We start from the raw sequence: 17,661 nt of genomic DNA, 5'->3' as shown, positions 1-17,661 counted from the left end.
TCAGTTCAATTTATTCAGTTAAATTTATTCAATTAAATTCAATCAATTAGATTCAATCAATCAACAATTCAATCAATTATTCAATTTCAATTAATTCATCAATATTCATCAATAAATCAAATTAATCATTTTGGATGTCTCCTTGCATAAGCCCTTTCCCCAATGATGTCAGGACAGGTCCATCCATTGACTGAGATCGAATTTCATCGGTCGTCACCTCGGGTTCGTACCTCATGTCAATTGATGAATCACCGTCCTGTCCTAGGGTCATATCTGACATATTTCCCCATTTTGCCTGGTCTCCACAAATTTTCTTTGCAACCACTAAAGGCAACTCATCCTTCATTCGTGAGACAGCCAAAATGGATGGCAGATATTAAAGTTCATTGGGAAAAATATCTCATCATTTTTTTCTTTTAATAGTACCCAAAATCTCTTGGCAATATAAATTTCGTAAAACTCCTGAAATAAGACTGTAAAATTCCTTCAATCATGCTAAATTTTGAAACTCCATCGCTTGTAACACCCAATTTATCCCATAGGGCTTGAAAGTTCTTTCCCAAGTTCATGCAATCATTCTGCATTTGAACCCTATGATATCATTCATAATAATCATCATGATTTTATAGTCATGGTCCTATCATAATCATCTATTTAAAACGAACATTTCCTTTATCACCACAGCTATGTGGTATAATCAACAATAGAATAAAACTGTACATAGCAACAGGCTACCTCATGGCCACTTAGTATACCTATTGACAATAAGTCATAACAATATCGAATAATCATTGAACAATTCAAAAATCGCTTCCACTGCTCCAGCCGCAGCATTCGTCATTTTGTCTGCTCGTCCGCATGACCAAAACGAAATAAAGGGAGCTCAACCATTACACAGCGCTTTTAATGGCGCATGCCATAGGACCTCAACGCAATTTCGACTCGGCCAGAAAACGAGCAAATTTGCAGGATGTTAACTGGAATTAGTCGTGAAAATATATCAAAAATACACAAAAATACACACCCACAAAAATAAACAACAAAACCCAAACAAACCCAAGGTCGACCATCTTACACAGTAAATTACATCATTTCAGCATCGTATTGATTGCTGACATATTCCAGGGTTTATACACACCTTAAAAGAGGTATGCGTGGTGTTGCCCCCTCCCACTTTTAATTCCTCATTAAATTCCTCATTAAATTACTCATTAAATTACCTATTAAATTACTCATTAAATTACTCATTAAATTACTTATTAAATTACTCATTAAATTACTTATTAAATTGCTCATTAAATTACTCATTAAATTACTCATTAAATTACTTATTAAATTACTCATTAAATTACTCATTAAATTACTCATTAAATTACTTATTAAATTACTCATTAAATTACTTATTAAATTGCTCATTAAATTACTTATTAAATTACTCATTAAATTACTTATTAAATTACTCATTAAATTACTCATTAAATTACTCATTAAATTACTTATTAAATTACTCATTAAATTACTTATTAAATTGCTCACTAAATTACTTATTAAATTACTCATTAAGTTACTCATTAAATTACTCATTAACTTAACTTACATAGTTTCAGCATTGTATTGATTGCTGAAATATTCCAGGGTTTATACACACCTTAAAAGAGGTATGCGTGGTGTTGCCCCCTCCCACGTTTATTCCAGGGTTTATACACACCTTAAAAGAGGTATGCGTGGTGTTGCCCCCTCCCACTTTTAATTACTCATTACATCGTTTCCATTTAAAAAAACATCGCTTCTACTGCTCCAGCCGCAGCATTTGTCACTTTGTTTGCTCATCCGCATGACCAAAACGAAATAAAGGGAGCTCAACCATTACACAGCGCTTTTAATGGCGCATGCCATAGAAGCTCAACGCAATTTCGACTCGGCCAGCAAACGAGCAAATTTTGCAGGATGTTAACTGGAATTAGTCGTGAAAAATATATCCAAAATACACAAAAATACACACCCACACAAATAAACAACATTTATTCCGTTCAACAGAACAAACATTTCCTCTATCATGACATGCATGTCTTCAAAATTATATGACCAAGAGAAAAAGTAAAATTAATTAAAAACTGCGGGCAGTGATGATCCGGGGACCATACCGCTCCATCCTGATTGGACGAGTGCGTGCTAGAGTCGTTAACAACGACAGTCCAGATCCGATTGTTCAAAATTTCAACTCAATCGATCGAAAAATGAACGCAGGGATGCATTTTAAAGGTGCAGTGGCACTAACTGAGTTGCCACGAATATGGCCACGAAATTGCCAATATGGCCATCACAAAATATTTTCCTTAATCAATTGGCTCATAGCATAACCAATCTGTAAGTATTTCATCCGAAGATGTATTTCTGAGGACTTTTAATTAAATAAGTCATTTATAAATCAACGAGTTAATTTATTAAATGATTAATCAATAAATCAATATTTTCCTTGACAGCCACATCACTTGGTCAGTGTCATGTCCAAATATCAGCTTCCTTACTCAAAAGGTGCCTGAGTTAATGTAATGTAATTACTGTAATAAGATTACTGCAATTACTGTAATGATTACTGTAATTACTGTAATTACCGGAACTGTAATTACTGTAATTACCTCAGGTAATTACTGTAATGTAATTACTGTAATTTAATAAGAAATGTAATTAATTAAATAAGTACTTCATTAATCGCTCGTAATTAAATAACTCGTGAATTCTTATCCGATTTATTTAACATTTGAGTGTCCCCAAAACGTTGGAGCAAAACGTTGCAACAACGAAAGTGAAACGTTGTAGCGACGTTGTGGAAACGTTAGCACAACCCAACATTTGAATGTTCCCAAAACGTTGGAGCAAAACGTTGCAACAACGAAAGTAAACGTTGTAGCGACGTTGTGGAAACGTTAGCAAAACCCAACATTTAAATGTTCACAAAACGTTGGAGCAAAACGTTGCAACAACGAAAGTGAAACGTTGTGGCGACGTTGTGGAAACGTCAGCAAAACCCAACATTTAAATGTTCACAAAACGTTGGAGCAAAACGTTGCAACAACGAAAGTGAAACGTTGTGGCGACGTTGTGGAAACGTCAGCAAAACCCAACATTTAAATGTTCACAAAACGTTGGAGCAAAACGTTGCAACAACGAAAGTGAAACGTTGTGGCGACGTTGTGGAAACGTCAGCAAAACCCAACATTTAAATGTTCACAAAACGTTGGAGCAAAACGTTGCAACAACGAAAGTAAAACGTTGTAGCGACGTTGTGGAAACGTTAGCAAAACCCAACATTTAAATGTTCACAAAACGTTGGAGCAAAACGTTGCAACAACGAAAATGAAACGTTGTGGATTATCACATTGCAATGACCTCTAAACATTCCTAAACCAATATCCCATTTAAATCTCATTAAAATCTCATTAAAATCCCATTAAAATCCCATATCTTGTCACCCTTTGCATTGTTGAAAGCAATTAATTCCATAACTCAATATTACCTCTATTTATATATACTAGGGCGTGCCCGCACGTACGTGCTTGCCCGTACGTGCTTGCAAAAAAAAAAAAAAAAAAAAACATGCGTGCAAACAACAACAAAAACTTTGAAACCACGTGGCAGTAACGACCACAGAACCCCCCTTCTATTTACATGCAATGGTTTGGTCCATTTGCAAAGCCAAAGCGAACGACCACAGAACCCCCCCTTCTATTTACATGAAATGGTTTGGCCCATTCGCAAAGCCAAAACGAACGGCTTGCGAGTACGGTGACCATACCTTGGGAACCACTTGTCCGATTAATTTCAAACCTTGAAAAGGCACATCCTCGGGTCCCCAGCAATATACCTTACCAGGACTAACCTTACCTTACCTTACCAGACTAAAATTACCAGGACCATTATCAAACATTTATCAAAATATTAGGACCATCATCACACCAATGAATGACTCAATCCTTTAATGACTACATACAAACCCAGACATTTTGAGTTCCGTAACTTTAATACTTCAAATTTTCCATTCCTTCCCTTCCTGATCTTTCGATGTAGGGATGGGTTCTTTTTAGGATCATGTTGCATCGAGCATTATTTTCCAAAACAGTGTGAACATTAAACCACACCAAAACCTCTGACATCCCACCATTAACACCTATTGTAAGCGTGCCGAATCAGTAAGCATCACCCCTCCTATGAGCCTCGACCAGAGGGTGGTTGTTACTCACAAACACTCGTCGCTAGCTGTTCCATTGTCTGCCGATTCCCACTCTGCTGTTTTTGTCTCATAATCACCAAACAAGAACAGTACACATTTCCTGTAATTATCTCTCATAATCAGGATAAATTTGGAACAGCCCTTAAACTAACACCAAGCAGATCAATTTTTATATTTAGGTTGAGGTTTCACACAAACTGGTTAACCAAATAATACAGAATTATTATTATTATTATTATTATTTTTCAAAAGCACTTGTTCACCAATTTCCCCAAATTTCAGCTTCCTATCTCAAAGGATGGCTAAGATATCGCCCAGACGAACAAACACACAACTAGAACGACGCTCAGTAGAGAGCATATCTCCGCCTTGGTGAACAGTTTATGTTTTGTATCCCACTGATAGGCCGGATCTGGATTCGGACCTGAACCAAAAATGGAATCGGCGTGTTTTTGTCACTTTTTTTTTTAATATATGAATAATATTAAAATAATAACATTAATAAGTATATTATGTTAAATATCATGTATATCGCTTTTCACCCGATCTCTTTATGGTGAAGAATCACTTTAAACAATTCTCGTAGCCGGATTCGCACCTGGGTCTTCACCAAAATCCAATCATTTTGTCCGTGTCACCCATGCTATTTATCTGGCAAATTTCGTCAAAAAAAAAACAACAGCACTGGTTTTATTTCCTGGAAGCGTCCTGCAAAACGCTTTGCTTCTCGCAAAACGTCCGCCAATGGGAAGTAAAGGGAGGAAAAAGGAGCGGGAGCAAGAGACAGGGTGCCGGAATGGACATGAGGGACAGTGAGGGAGTGTTGGTATGCAATTTTTATCCAATCGCCATCTTTCACAGTAATTCTGGACCGGCATGAGGTGGGATTGTCTGTCATGAATTTATTTGTTGATCGAACGAGTTTTAATTTGTCTAAATCCGACCAGTCGTTCCAAAGATATAAGCCGTTTTGTCGCAATACCATAAATTGGAATGAGGTAAAAATATATATATATAAATATAATTCCCTTTCCCGGTTCCCTGTCGCTCGCCGAGCAAGTCGAGTGCTTTGAACAAGTGCAAAAAAAAAAAAAAAAAAAAAAAAAACTACTTTACCGGCCTTACACGTCTTGGAAGCAAATGGTCGCAAGGTGCACGCATGCTCCGTTTGCTTCCAGGTCACAGTAAGGCCTTTAATGACCAGCGCCGACCTTGTGCATTTTATTTAGACAGCGCAAAAATACGTATTTACAGAAATCATTTAGGAAAACACGAATTATAGCTACAATCGTTTAAAACGTTTCATCCTTGGATTACCTATGGACAATCACAAGTCCCACACAAATCCTCCATGTATATACAACATAACTATTCCCAAGTTCGTAAATCATACTGGACAAAACAAGACACACTCACCTTTTAAAGACTTGTTTGTGTTCAGTTGATGTCAGCGGTGCCTCCAAATTGTAGAAGAATTTGTATCTGAGACACTCAAGACTCCAATGACCGGACACAGGTTTACAAAAGGTCTGGTTTATTAACTGGTTATTCACTTCATTCCATTTACCAAATAATACCGCATAATTCAATGGACCAGGTTAACTCTTTTTGCTTTTCCTTCTCGTTCTGCTGATGTTCCTCCGCCACTCCCGTTGGTCAGAGCTCCTGGTAGCAAGTCCTCTCGACTCCACGTTTGCTCTCGTTTATATGGACAAACTGGACTTAATCCCCTGTCCGCTGACCGTTAATCCTTTCTCCGCTAATGCCCCGAGGTCATGCGTGCACCGAGTCCTGGCATCAGCTCGCTCCCCTCCTGCTGTGAGTTCCATTTACCAAACGATAGGGGGGTGCTTCAGCCAGGGGCTGTGACCAGGTGGACAAGAGATTATCATGTTCGGGCACATTCCTAACACTCATTTACGAACTCGTCTTTCACATAGTTTGCAGGTAAAATGTATCTGCTTTGTTACCAGGTTAATTAATAAGTTACCAGTGCCAATTAATAAGTTACACTGAGTTACACTTCCACAGGGGCTTGTCCCCCAAAATAGGTATTTGCTTTTTTCTCAGAACCTACACACACAATTTTGATGAAACGTCACCACGACCTTCATCATCTGTGATGTACCAATGTTTGTTCAAGGCATTAGAAAAATTTGGGTCTTAGGAGACCCAAATGGGGTTGGGAGAAGGAATGTTTGCCCCCCAAAATAGGTATATTTTTTGTTTATTTGAAGTCTTAATATTGTGTTAGTGTGAGTCTACATGCTGCCCTGTCTTCTAGCAACAATTGAAATTGGTTTAAAATACCTTTAGTCAGTGCAGATACTGTTTATTCTACCAGGTATTGCCCCGATTGCCGGGGGACGATATTGTTTTGTAATAACATTATTATGCTGTTATTGTTGATGTTGTTATTGCTTTTGTTATAAAAAGCGGCCTTGGATAAATGCCACGTTAGCGACAGGAATAGTCGTGTTATTCACCCTTGTGGGGTATATATATATATATATATATATATAATTATATATATATATATATTGTTACGGGTCGCGGACAAGATGTTACTTTGGGCCGAGCGGATGGTCAACCGCGACCGTTACAGGATCCCCGATTGGCCCGACTCCCCCAACGTTGACCAGATCGCACCACAGATATTCAATTTGGAAACCTCTAAAGCGACCGAAAGAGAAGGAAGAGAGAAGAAGACAGAGTACGGAGGAATAACAGGATTTATTATACACACAAGCAAAAAGAAGGAGCGATCAAAGTTATTTACAAGCAATGGATGGAAGAAGCAGTCACACAGTGAATCGTTAGCTTATACTATTCAATTTACTTAACCCCAGGACAACGATTAGGACAGACGACGTTCACACTTACACGGGGGAAATTGCAGGCAGGAATGGCGGAGGTGGGTTGCTGGAGAGGGAGGCAGGGTCAGGTCCCTGCAACCGGCAGGGCTGGAGGTAGCAGCTCCTTTTTGGCGGGAAAACCCTCGGTGCGTCGATGCTGCTGATGCTGTGGACGTCACGCGCTGGCTCAGTCACACCTGCTCCTCTCCTTCTGGTGGAGCCGTCTCACTCCTCTCAGCGCGTCTCTCCAAAGCTTGTTTCATCTCCAAGTACCTCTCCTTTTTGGTTTGGAGCGTCTCTCATCTCTCATCTCACAGCTCACAGCTCATCTCACAGCTCATCTCTCCTCTCATCTCTTCTCTCCTCTCATCTCTTCTCTCATCTCTCGAAGCAGTCCCTTCCAGTCGCTTTTATTACTCGGGTCGGAATCAAGCCGCCGGCTGCGAGGGCACGCCTACCGGGTCGCTCACCGCGGTGCTGGTTGGCTGTTAGGGCTGTCCGATTCCCCCTTTGATCATGACGACGTGCCACGCCCGTGAGTTGGCGGCTCCTACCCCCCTCTTCTCCGAGATTAGCACATGGGCAATGGCGGCTTGCGGGATTGAACACCACTTGCACCGCTTTTGAAAGGAACTTTGGAGAGCGGAGATGATTGGGGAAATTGAAAGGGGCCTACGCTTATTTCGTTTGATACAATGCAGAGTCAATCTAGTGGGAAACACATATTTAGCCTACATAGAATAAGGAAATAAACTATTTAAAAAGATATATCGTGGCCTGTCTGTAGGTTCATGGAATTAACTAGGGGGACGTCTTTCGATCTTATTTACTCTACGAGGGTCAGTTAAAACAAAGCAAACCAGTTCTCACATTCTTTACACTTTCCAAATTCGTTACAATATATATATACACACACAGACTTTGGCATTTAATATGGAATATATATTTTTTCTTGACTTGGGTTTACTTTCTGAACTCAGTATATCAATCTGGTGAGTTTATTTTACCCTTCGGTGAAGTCTTTGTTGAAAGAACCATGTCACTGATTGTCTTTCGCAGCAAGAAGTCAATAACAGGATTATATCACAGGTGGCGTGACAAAATGTAAGGACAGGTACATTTGACGATTGGCTTCACAGTCAGGTATATAAGGGTTGTTGCGTTCTGTATTAGTGGAAAACAACTGCTGCACATCTACAAAAGTTATTGCCGCTTCCTCTGGAGATGGTCCGTCAACTTGACAATGCTGTTTGTCATGGAGTGGTGGCTTTACGAAATTCTGGCATGAAACAGCGTGCTATTGCTCGGCAGTATGGCATCACTCAAGGTCAGGTGTCAAAGATCCTGAAACGAAATGCTCAGAGGGGTGTCCCTACTCCAATACCGAGGCCAGGACATCCACGCAAAACCACAAGGAGAGATGATCGCCAGCTGCACTGGTTAGTCTGCAATGGCCGTACCAAGTCAGCTAATCGGCTTAGGGCTGAGTGGCAGCAACTGACAAATGTGCCTGTATCCAGAAGGCTAGTCAACCAACGACTGGTTCAAGCAGGATATCATGCCAGGCGTCCCCTGAGAAAGCCACGCCTGACCAGACAACACAGCCAGCGCCGATTGCAGTGGGCCAGAGAGCACCGTCAATGGCAGGCAGGACACTGGAATCACGTGATCTTCAGTGACGAGTCTAGATTTCTGGTCCGTCGTCAAGATGGCCGTGTCCGAGTGTGCAGACAAGTGCATGAAGCCCACAACGAAGATTGTATAGTGCCAAGAGTCCAAGATGGAGGTGGTGGGTTGACCGTTTGGGCTGCTTTTCATGCAGGGGACAAAACTGACCTGGTTGTTCTGAATGGAAACCTGAACCAGTTCAAGTACAGGGCCATTCTGGAAGAAACATTGCTTCCATTTGCTCGTGCAGCCTTTCGAAGAAACTTTGTCTTCCAAGATGGTAATGCACGGCCTCATCGTGCTCGCATGATCCAACACTTTCTTGCTGACCGTGGTGTAGAGCATATGGAGTGGCCTGCCATGTCCCCGGATATGAATCCGATAGAGAACTTGTGGGCAGAATTAACGCGTCAAATCGACAACTTGGACCAGCAGCCGACCTCTGTGCGTGAATTGCAGCAGACTATTGTCACTGCATGGCAAGCGATTCCTGTCCAAACCTTGGCAAATCTCGTGAACAGCATGCCTCGACGTGTACGTGCTCTCCTGAATGCTCGTGGGGGTTACACGAAGTACTGAACTGTAATTTTACTGTCCGTAATCCCAGTCATAATTTAGCTTTTGTTTTTATTGAATTTTTTTTTGGCTAATGTGAAAAATAAAGAGATACTTCTGGAAAACGTACAGAAGTTTAACACAGTACTGTCCATGAATTGAGTTCGATATCAGTTTACATCACTTTCAAGGATCAATTTATTTGCTTCGAAATGTCAAATGTGGTTTTTGTTTCTTTTAAAGGTCACATTAACAAAATCTAGAATCATTTCAACATAATTCCAATGAACTTTTGGTTCTAAGTCATCTTGAAAAGTAAGTTCACCCCCCCCCAAAAAAAATATTCCATATGAAATGCCGTGTGTGTGTGTGTGTGTGTGTGTGTGTGTGTGTGTGTGTGTGTGTGTGTGTGTGTGTGTGTGTGTGTGTGTGTGTGTGTGTGTGTGTGTGTGTGTGTGTGTGTGTGTGTGTGTGTGTGTATGTATGTATGTATGTATGTATGTATGTGTATGTATGTATATATATATATATATATACATACACATACATACTACAGTAGATCTTCGCTCAGTTCCATTCGTCGACATGAGCAGAGATTTCTTCACGGATGTCCAGATTCTTCCCAATTTATTTCAGTTTCGTGTTAAACAGCATTAGCGACTGTTTCAAAAGGTAATCATACGTGTTTGTGGTTTATAATATTTTTATTTCTGGTGTATGCTGGTGCCCCCAAGAAACATCATCAGAAGCTATTTACACATGTTAACACGGCGTTTGTTCAAGGAGGAAACTCCTTGGGTAGGAGGTGTGTTCATTAGATTCTCGCTTAATATAGTTATAAGAAGATTTGTTTCCTTTGTAAAAGCAGGCACTCTTGTCATCATTGAAGTAAAAGAAAAAAGGGGAGGGTTATCTTATCTAGGCCGAGCCTTGGGGGTCTCTGAAATATTTTATTTGGACATGGGGGCCATGGAGGCAAAAAAGGTTGAGAAACCCTGGTCTAATCGACAGGGGAAAAATCTGAAATGGTTAAATTGGGATGATTTTGTTAATGGTTTGGGGATCAATCTTGATGTCTTCGGTGAGTTTTTAAAGATTTGCACCGTCGTTTGGTTCAGGTGAGCAGGTATGCATGTATGGCTATAATATTAATCATTCCGACGTCCTGGCTGGGGACTTTGGCAAATCAACACAGTACAGTATATGGGATTTCAACCCACGATTCAATCGTATCATGAGAGTATATGCTCGATTGTGAACACCTAATGGTCTGACTCTATCTTTGTGCGACATGTCTTGATCATTATTTTTAGATGTGATTGTGCTTCTCGTTATGCAGGAGCTGGCGGTACACAGCGCCTCACCCGTGCTGTCGGAAAGTCCCTAGCTATGGAAATGGTGCTTACAGGGGACCGCATCACAGCAGATGAGGCAAAGCAAGCTGGTATTGAACTGTGTGATTTAGATGAAACTTTTATTTACACCTATAAAAGGTGGATGTGTGTGTGTGTGTGTGTGTGTGTGTGTGTGTGTGTGTGTGTGTGTGTGTGTGTGTGTGTGTGTGTGTGTGTGTGTGTGTGTGTGTGTGTGTGTGTGCGCGTGTGTGCGTGCTCTATGCACAGCCACATTTTAAGTTACAAATACAACCTTGTGTGGGGGGGGGGGGGGGGGTGGTAAATTCTCTGTAAATGTGCACCGCAACCTAGTGGTGGTGGCAGAGGGAATTACAATATCCCTTTTTTTACCTGGGCAACGCTGAGGTTAAAGCCCTTTTCACGGGCAAATTTGTCCTCTTACCCTCTTCGCCAGGGGATAGGTTGACATGTATGTAGGTGGAAGAGTTGCCACGTATACAGTCAAAATAAGGAGATGGATTGGTCTGAGAGTGACACTAGTTGTCAGTAAGATGAGCATGGCGACAATGGCAGCAGTCGTATTAGGCAGCGGGAAAGTCAGCTGGGAATCAGACTCTGCCGTAACGGTTAGAGCGTCAGCTGGGAGGGCGGCAGTTCAAACCCCGGCCAAGTTATACCAAATACTTTATAAATGGTATGTGCTGCCTCCTTGCTGGATGGCCAAAATTTTAAAAAGGATAGAACATGGAGAAACAACCATAGCGCAGGCATGATGGGCCTAATGGTTTCCTGCATTGAAGTTGCTGGTAAGGGAACATGGGGATTGAAAATCCATGGCGGTGGATTTGGCTTGGCAAGGAAATAAACAAGACAAACCTTGGTGCTGTGATCAAATTGAACAAACCTGCTTTTGTTTATTGCAAAGATTGTTCTCAAGAAATATACTACAAGAAGCGAAGATGAGTCTGTTAGAAACCATGTGGTTGCAGCAAAGCATAAGGAACTTGTGAAGATCCAGAAAACGAATTGTGGACTTTCTGATTGGTAATTACGCACAGCCATAAACTTTTGTTCATAAATTTTTTTGATAAAAATGTTTATTCATAAGAAAGTGTTTATAAAAATTACTTGATCATTTCTATCGAGAGTTTGATTCTTATAGCTTTAGGATTTACTTTGTTGGGTAATGTCGCCCTTTGTAGGAGATTATTTATTTATTTATTATTCACAGTAACTATAATTTGTGTGAAACACTTCATTGCAGTTCATTAATCTGTTAAGTTTTGTACTGTACATTATTGAATTGATGTGCTTGTGGCTTGTACTTGTATTTAGTGTCCTCCAGTGTCCTAAAATCCCTCCACTGTAAAAATTGGTGAATTTCAGCTTCAATACTGACATCCCTGTATGTTCTCACAATTCTCCGGCGTAGGTCTTGTGAGCAAGGTGTTTGCCCCAGAAGTTTTGGTGGACGAGGCCATCAAGCTTGGGGAAAAGATATCTCGCAACTCGCAGCTCATATGTGCGATGGCCAAGGAGGCAGTCAATGGTGGTGAGCAGAGACTGGGCGTCGTGCTGTCCTGTTTAATTTTTCTATTTTTTTTTTTCTTGTATACAAGATCGAGGCTCGTGAAAGAGCTAACTTTAATCACTAAAAAACAAATGGACACATTAAACATATAATAAAGGCAGCGGGAGACAAGATGGGGAGTGAGAGGGAAGCACACAAGTACAACAATAGAGAACAGGGACATTGGGAGATCTGTGGGGGGGAGGAGGCATGGGAAGGGGAGGAGGCATGGGAAGGGGAGGAGGCATGGGAAGGGGAGGAGGCATTGGAAGGGGAGGAGGCATGGGAAGGGGAGGAGGCATGGGAAGGGGAGGAGGCATGGGAAGGGGAGGAGGCATGGGAAGGGGAGGAGGCATGGGAAGGGGAGGAGGCATGGGAAGGGGAGGAGGCATGGGAAGGGGAGGAGGCATGGGAAGGGGAGGAGGCATGGGAAGGGGAGGAGGCATGGGAAGGGGAGGAGGCATGGGAAGGGGAGGAGGCATGGGAAGGGGAGGAGGCATGGGAAGGGGAGGAGGCATGGGAAGGGGAGGAGGCATGGGAAGGGGAGGAGGCATGGGAAGGGGAGGAGGCATGGGAAGGGGGGAGGGGAAGGGTAGGAATTTGAAAAAAATCTTTTTGAAATTACTGATTGTTTCATTTTCGGGGGGGTTTTTCCCCACAGTAAAATTAATGAGATTTTTCTAACATGTTCCTATTCTCTCCACCCCATTGGGTTTTCGAGAAAATTAAAATGAGGTCTCACATAGAGTCCAAACAGCCCAAGCTGCAAGTGCATGGCCATTCTTGCACTCTGCACTCAAACTTGATCTTCTTCTTCTACTAATGGGCCCAATTATACCCACCGCATGGGGTAAACAACAACAACATGCATTTTAAGGCCATTTTCCCTGCTAGAGCGGGGGTTAGCCTTGCGGTCCCCATGACAATCTTCTCCATTTTGCCCTATTTTCTGCATCTCTCCTTGTTAACCCCCTTGCCAGCATTTCTTCTTCCACCATCTTCAGCCAAGTCTTTCTCGGTCTTCCCCGTCCTCTACTTCCTTCTACATTAATTTCCATCACTCTTCTCAACCAGTTACCAGTCTCAACCAGTCTCAATCCTTCCTCAACACATGACCAAACCATCTCAACCTGTTCCTCTTCACAGCATCAATCACAATCACTTCACAGCATGGGGTCAGCTGGAGGTAATAGTTGTGATCCTTTCACGAATCAGTTGGCCAGGCCTGATGTTCGATTTAAGACGTTTCGGGGAGGGATTTGTAATTTGTTCAGAGTAACTCCCCTGCTCTTCGCAAAAATTTCTGTGGGATCTTCAACTACCAGTGCTGGCCGACGGGTCCTCAAGCTTAACATCCTTGACTGGTGTCGTACGCATTGATGCTTCACCTAGCATGCAAAACACCAGGTTGATGGTTTGTAGCTCGGTCGAGATTCAAACTCAAGAAAGACAGCTCAAAGGTAAGCTGCACTCTAATTTGATCGGCTGTGTATTACCACTCTCCTCATATCGCACTTCCAATGTTGATTCTTCTCAGTGAGTACTTCCTGGCAGATCATTTTTGGTGGAAGCAGGAAGTTTTTAATACCTTTTTGTTGCTAATTCATTGAGCCTCATTGTAATTGTTGTTGTTGTATTTTTTTACGGCCAAATAATTTATTTCTGTTTGCAGCATTTGAGCTATCCTTAACAGAAGGAAACAGATTGGAAAAGAGATTATTTCACTCGACTTTTGCCACAGTAAGTTTCCCCCCGCCCCCCAACCCTCCGCCGTTTTTTTTTATTTTTTATTATTATTATTATTATTATTATTATTATTATGATTACCTCTGCCACCGAAGGAAGGTAGATGGAGGTTATGTTTTCACCCCTGTTTGTCTTTGTTTTTGTGTACAAAATATCTCTAGAAGTTATGGATGGATTTGGACGAAATTTGGCAAAGAGGTATCGTATGTGACGAGGACCAAATGATTAGATATTGGTGAAGATCTGGATTTGGATCTGGCTACTAGAATTATTTTTTTTCTTCACCATTGGGAGATGGGGCCAAAAATGATATATAGCAGGATATCTCAAAAAGTTTTGGACGAAATTTGGTGGACAGGTTGGGTGTGTGACAAGGACGATTCGATTCGATTTTGGTGAAGATCTGAATATGGATTCGGATACGAGAATTATTTAATTAAGTGATTCATCGCCATTGAGAGATTGGGCCAAAAGCGATTTATAACATGATATTTTAAGAAGTTGTGGACGAGTTTGTTCGGTGACAAGAACAAGCCGATTAGATTTTGGTTCAGATCCGAATCCAGATCCGGCCTATCAGTGGATACAAAACATAAACTGTTCAGCCTGGTGGAGGTTTGCTCTCTACCGAGTGACGTTCTAGTTATGATTTATATTACCGGCTTCGGCAAGGTCCGTCATACATTGCACGTTTACATAGAGGGAATTGCAGTGATTCCCCTTCCTATTAATTATTGTAGTAACTAAAGCGAACATCCCGTGCACAACCACCAATTCTCAACTCATTCCATCCAGCGGTACTTGAATGCATAGGAGATGAAACACACACACACACACACACACACACACACACACACACACACACACACACACACACACACACACACACACACACACACACACACACACACACACACACACACACACACACATTGTACTCGGGAACAAAAACTAAGAGACAGCATTGATGGTTGAGATATCAGTACCCAGCGATTTTGGCCTAAACAACGCAGAAATCAAGAAATTGACCAAATACCAGGACCTCAAAAATGAGGTCAAGAGATCTTGGAAAGCGAAGAGCGTTGTAATTGTACAAGTGATAATTGAAGCACCAGGAGTGATAAAGAAGAACCTCACTGAGATTTTCAAAGCCATTCCCGGGAATATTACCACAAATGAACTACAACTGGAGGCAATCCAGGGTTCGGTGACGATCCTGAAAAGAGCCCTTGGAACAAAACTCTAAAAATGTTGAACAGCTGTTTCCATGAACCGTGATCCCTTACCAAAGAGGAGGTGGATACTTTGGATTCCAGTCCACCTCCTGAAACCCACAAATGGAGATACCAACCAACGACACACACACACACGCACACGCACACATACACACACACTACATATATTATGATTGTTATTATTTAGTGCATCCAGGACTTTTCAATTGTTATTTGGATTCCGCGCTGATATCACATTTGTGCCGCAGGAAGACAGAAAAGAAGGGATGACTGCTTTTGGCGAGAAGAGGAAGCCTCATTTCACCAACAGATAGTTGGTTTTGTTTGCAGTTGTAATTGCAATTTCAGCAATTATTGCCGTGCTAATTGACACGATTCACTTCTGTAATTGAAAATCTGTATTTTGTGTTATTAAAGCGTCATGCTGGTTCCGTTATGAAAATGTTATCTACAAATCCTGCCATAATGTGGTTATTACCAAGACAAAGTCATTAGATTACAAAACTTCACGTTCTTCTTCTTCCGCCTTCTCTTCTTCTTCTTTTATTTCTTCTTCTTCTTCTTCTTCTTCTTCTCCGGCCACAATTATTCCCACCTTGTGGGGATGGTTCTGACCCTGGACTTTATGGAACCAGCAGGCCAGGCCTCATTCCACTGTGGCACAAATTTGGAATTTGTTCAAGGTTTCCGGTGATAACTCACCTACTCTCCACGAAGGGCACCGTGGGATATTTAACGTCCACAAACTAATGTCGGCAGCCCAGTTTCACATCCATCGAGGGATGGCACACGCATTGATGCCTTGCCCTGCCTGTGAAACACTGGGATGACAATCTATAGTTGGGCGAAGATTTTCAAACCCAACGAGACCGTTTATAAGCGAATGTGCTTGCCCCTAAGCTCACGCCCATCCATAAATGCACAGGTTCTGACTTTTGTGAATATCTCTCGTCCCATGACCACGATCACTTCAATTCCATGACTGTCTGCAATAAGTCGAATGAAAAACCCGTGCCTGATCCAGATGGTGTTTGAGTCTCTTTTTGAAGTTTGTTTGAGTTTTGCCCTTCGATTGTTGCAGCATCGCTCAACCTTTGAACTGTGATATTTCTTGGTGTTGCGTACAGGTGCAATTGTAACACTTTGGAGGTAACTATTTGTTGTATCTGAAAACTGAAGACGTAATTTTGTGTTAACGCGTTGGCATCAATTTAGTTTTAAGAGCAAGTGCAGGGTGTTTCGAAGGTCTTGGTACGATTTCGATGCTTTATTTTGAAAAAGGTATACAAGATTCCAAATTACCAATCACACATCATGAAGTAGACTTGGGAGATTTTTTTTTTGGGCTCTTTCATTTACAGTGATGGGACTGTGTGAATGATGTGTTTGATGTGATGTCTAACCTCCTCAACATTGTCTTCTAAGCCTGGTGTTGGCTTAACGTTTAACGTGGCTGGTTTAAGATCTTCGGGTCTCGAGTTTGATCCCCGTTTTGCCATTAAATAACAACAGGTGAGTTGACTCATCCTGTCATCCTTCTGAGGTTGGCAAAATGAGCACCAGCTTACTGGAAACGGGGCACCGCATCAGCGGCAGAGCCACGCCTCCAGCAATGATGCAACCAGCAGCCACAGGCATACAAAATGATGATGTGTTGTCTTCTGAAAGCGCAATCTTCTTTCTCCCTGATTTCTTAGTGTCTTCTTTGGGTGGGTCTCTCACTTTGAAATGCTTGCGATAAAGCCACTGAGTCATGATCATGGACTTCGTCTCAAGGTACCATTCTACCTTTCCACTCTGTTGTGATGCCATGTATGACGTAGTTACTCCGGATGAATGAAATTTCCCAACTTACAATTGATAATCTTCACTAGAGACACAATCCGAATAATACCAACAACTTTGAAACACCCGACAAGATTTGGGATGTGGAGCGGAGGGAGTGTGCACTCGTATGTATTTTTTAGTTGTTTCATTTGATTATGAGACGAGTCCATGTTGCATTATTCAAATAAAGTTTGTGTGCTTGACTCACATCAACACACTTTGTCCTACAATTGAAATGGATTATTGGAATTAACAATTTCTGGGCACGGGGTGAAATTTGTCCGTATGCAATGAGTTATGACCATGTGACTTGCAGGGGGAAGTGTGTTATACTAACCCTTGGCCAATCTCACGCACACCTGTTCCTTATCCACGCATCTCGAACATTGTCTCAAATACCAGTAATAAACATAGGGGCAATACCCCTGGTCACCTGGTAGAATAAACAGTATGCTGCACTGATTGAAGGTTTTTAAAACCAATTTCATTGGTTGCTAGAAGACAGGGCAGCATCTAGAATCATACTAACAAAATCATAAACTTTAAAGAAACAAAAAAATACCTACTTTGGGGGGCAAGTCACCCCCCTCACCCCGTGTACCTCCTCAGACCCCAATTT

The 17,661-nt window shown here is 41.6% G+C and overlaps 1 protein-coding gene across 1 annotated transcript in view; it reads left to right on the top strand.

The window, feature by feature from the left end:
* ECHS1 (enoyl-CoA hydratase, short chain 1) overlaps nt 1-17,272 on the top strand; it is a 48,278-nt gene extending 31,006 nt beyond the window's left edge. Inside the window, exons 5-8 of the mRNA XM_068099763.2 lie at nt 10,649-10,753; nt 12,097-12,216; nt 13,907-13,974; nt 15,464-17,272. Coding sequence (XP_067955864.2) covers nt 10,649-10,753; nt 12,097-12,216; nt 13,907-13,974; nt 15,464-15,529 — 359 coding nt within the window. The 3' untranslated portion in view covers nt 15,530-17,272. The remainder of the gene's footprint in view (nt 1-10,648; nt 10,754-12,096; nt 12,217-13,906; nt 13,975-15,463) is intronic.
* Nucleotides 17,273-17,661: the final 389 nt, after the last annotated feature.

The sequence above is a fragment of the Myxine glutinosa genome, chromosome 1 (assembly GCF_964187855.1).
Source record: "Myxine glutinosa chromosome 1, kmMyxGlut1.1, whole genome shotgun sequence".
Taxonomy (NCBI): Eukaryota; Metazoa; Chordata; class Myxini; order Myxiniformes; family Myxinidae; genus Myxine; species Myxine glutinosa.
The sequence above is the reverse complement of the archived record's forward strand: the minus strand, read 5'-3'. Positions and strand labels throughout refer to the sequence as shown.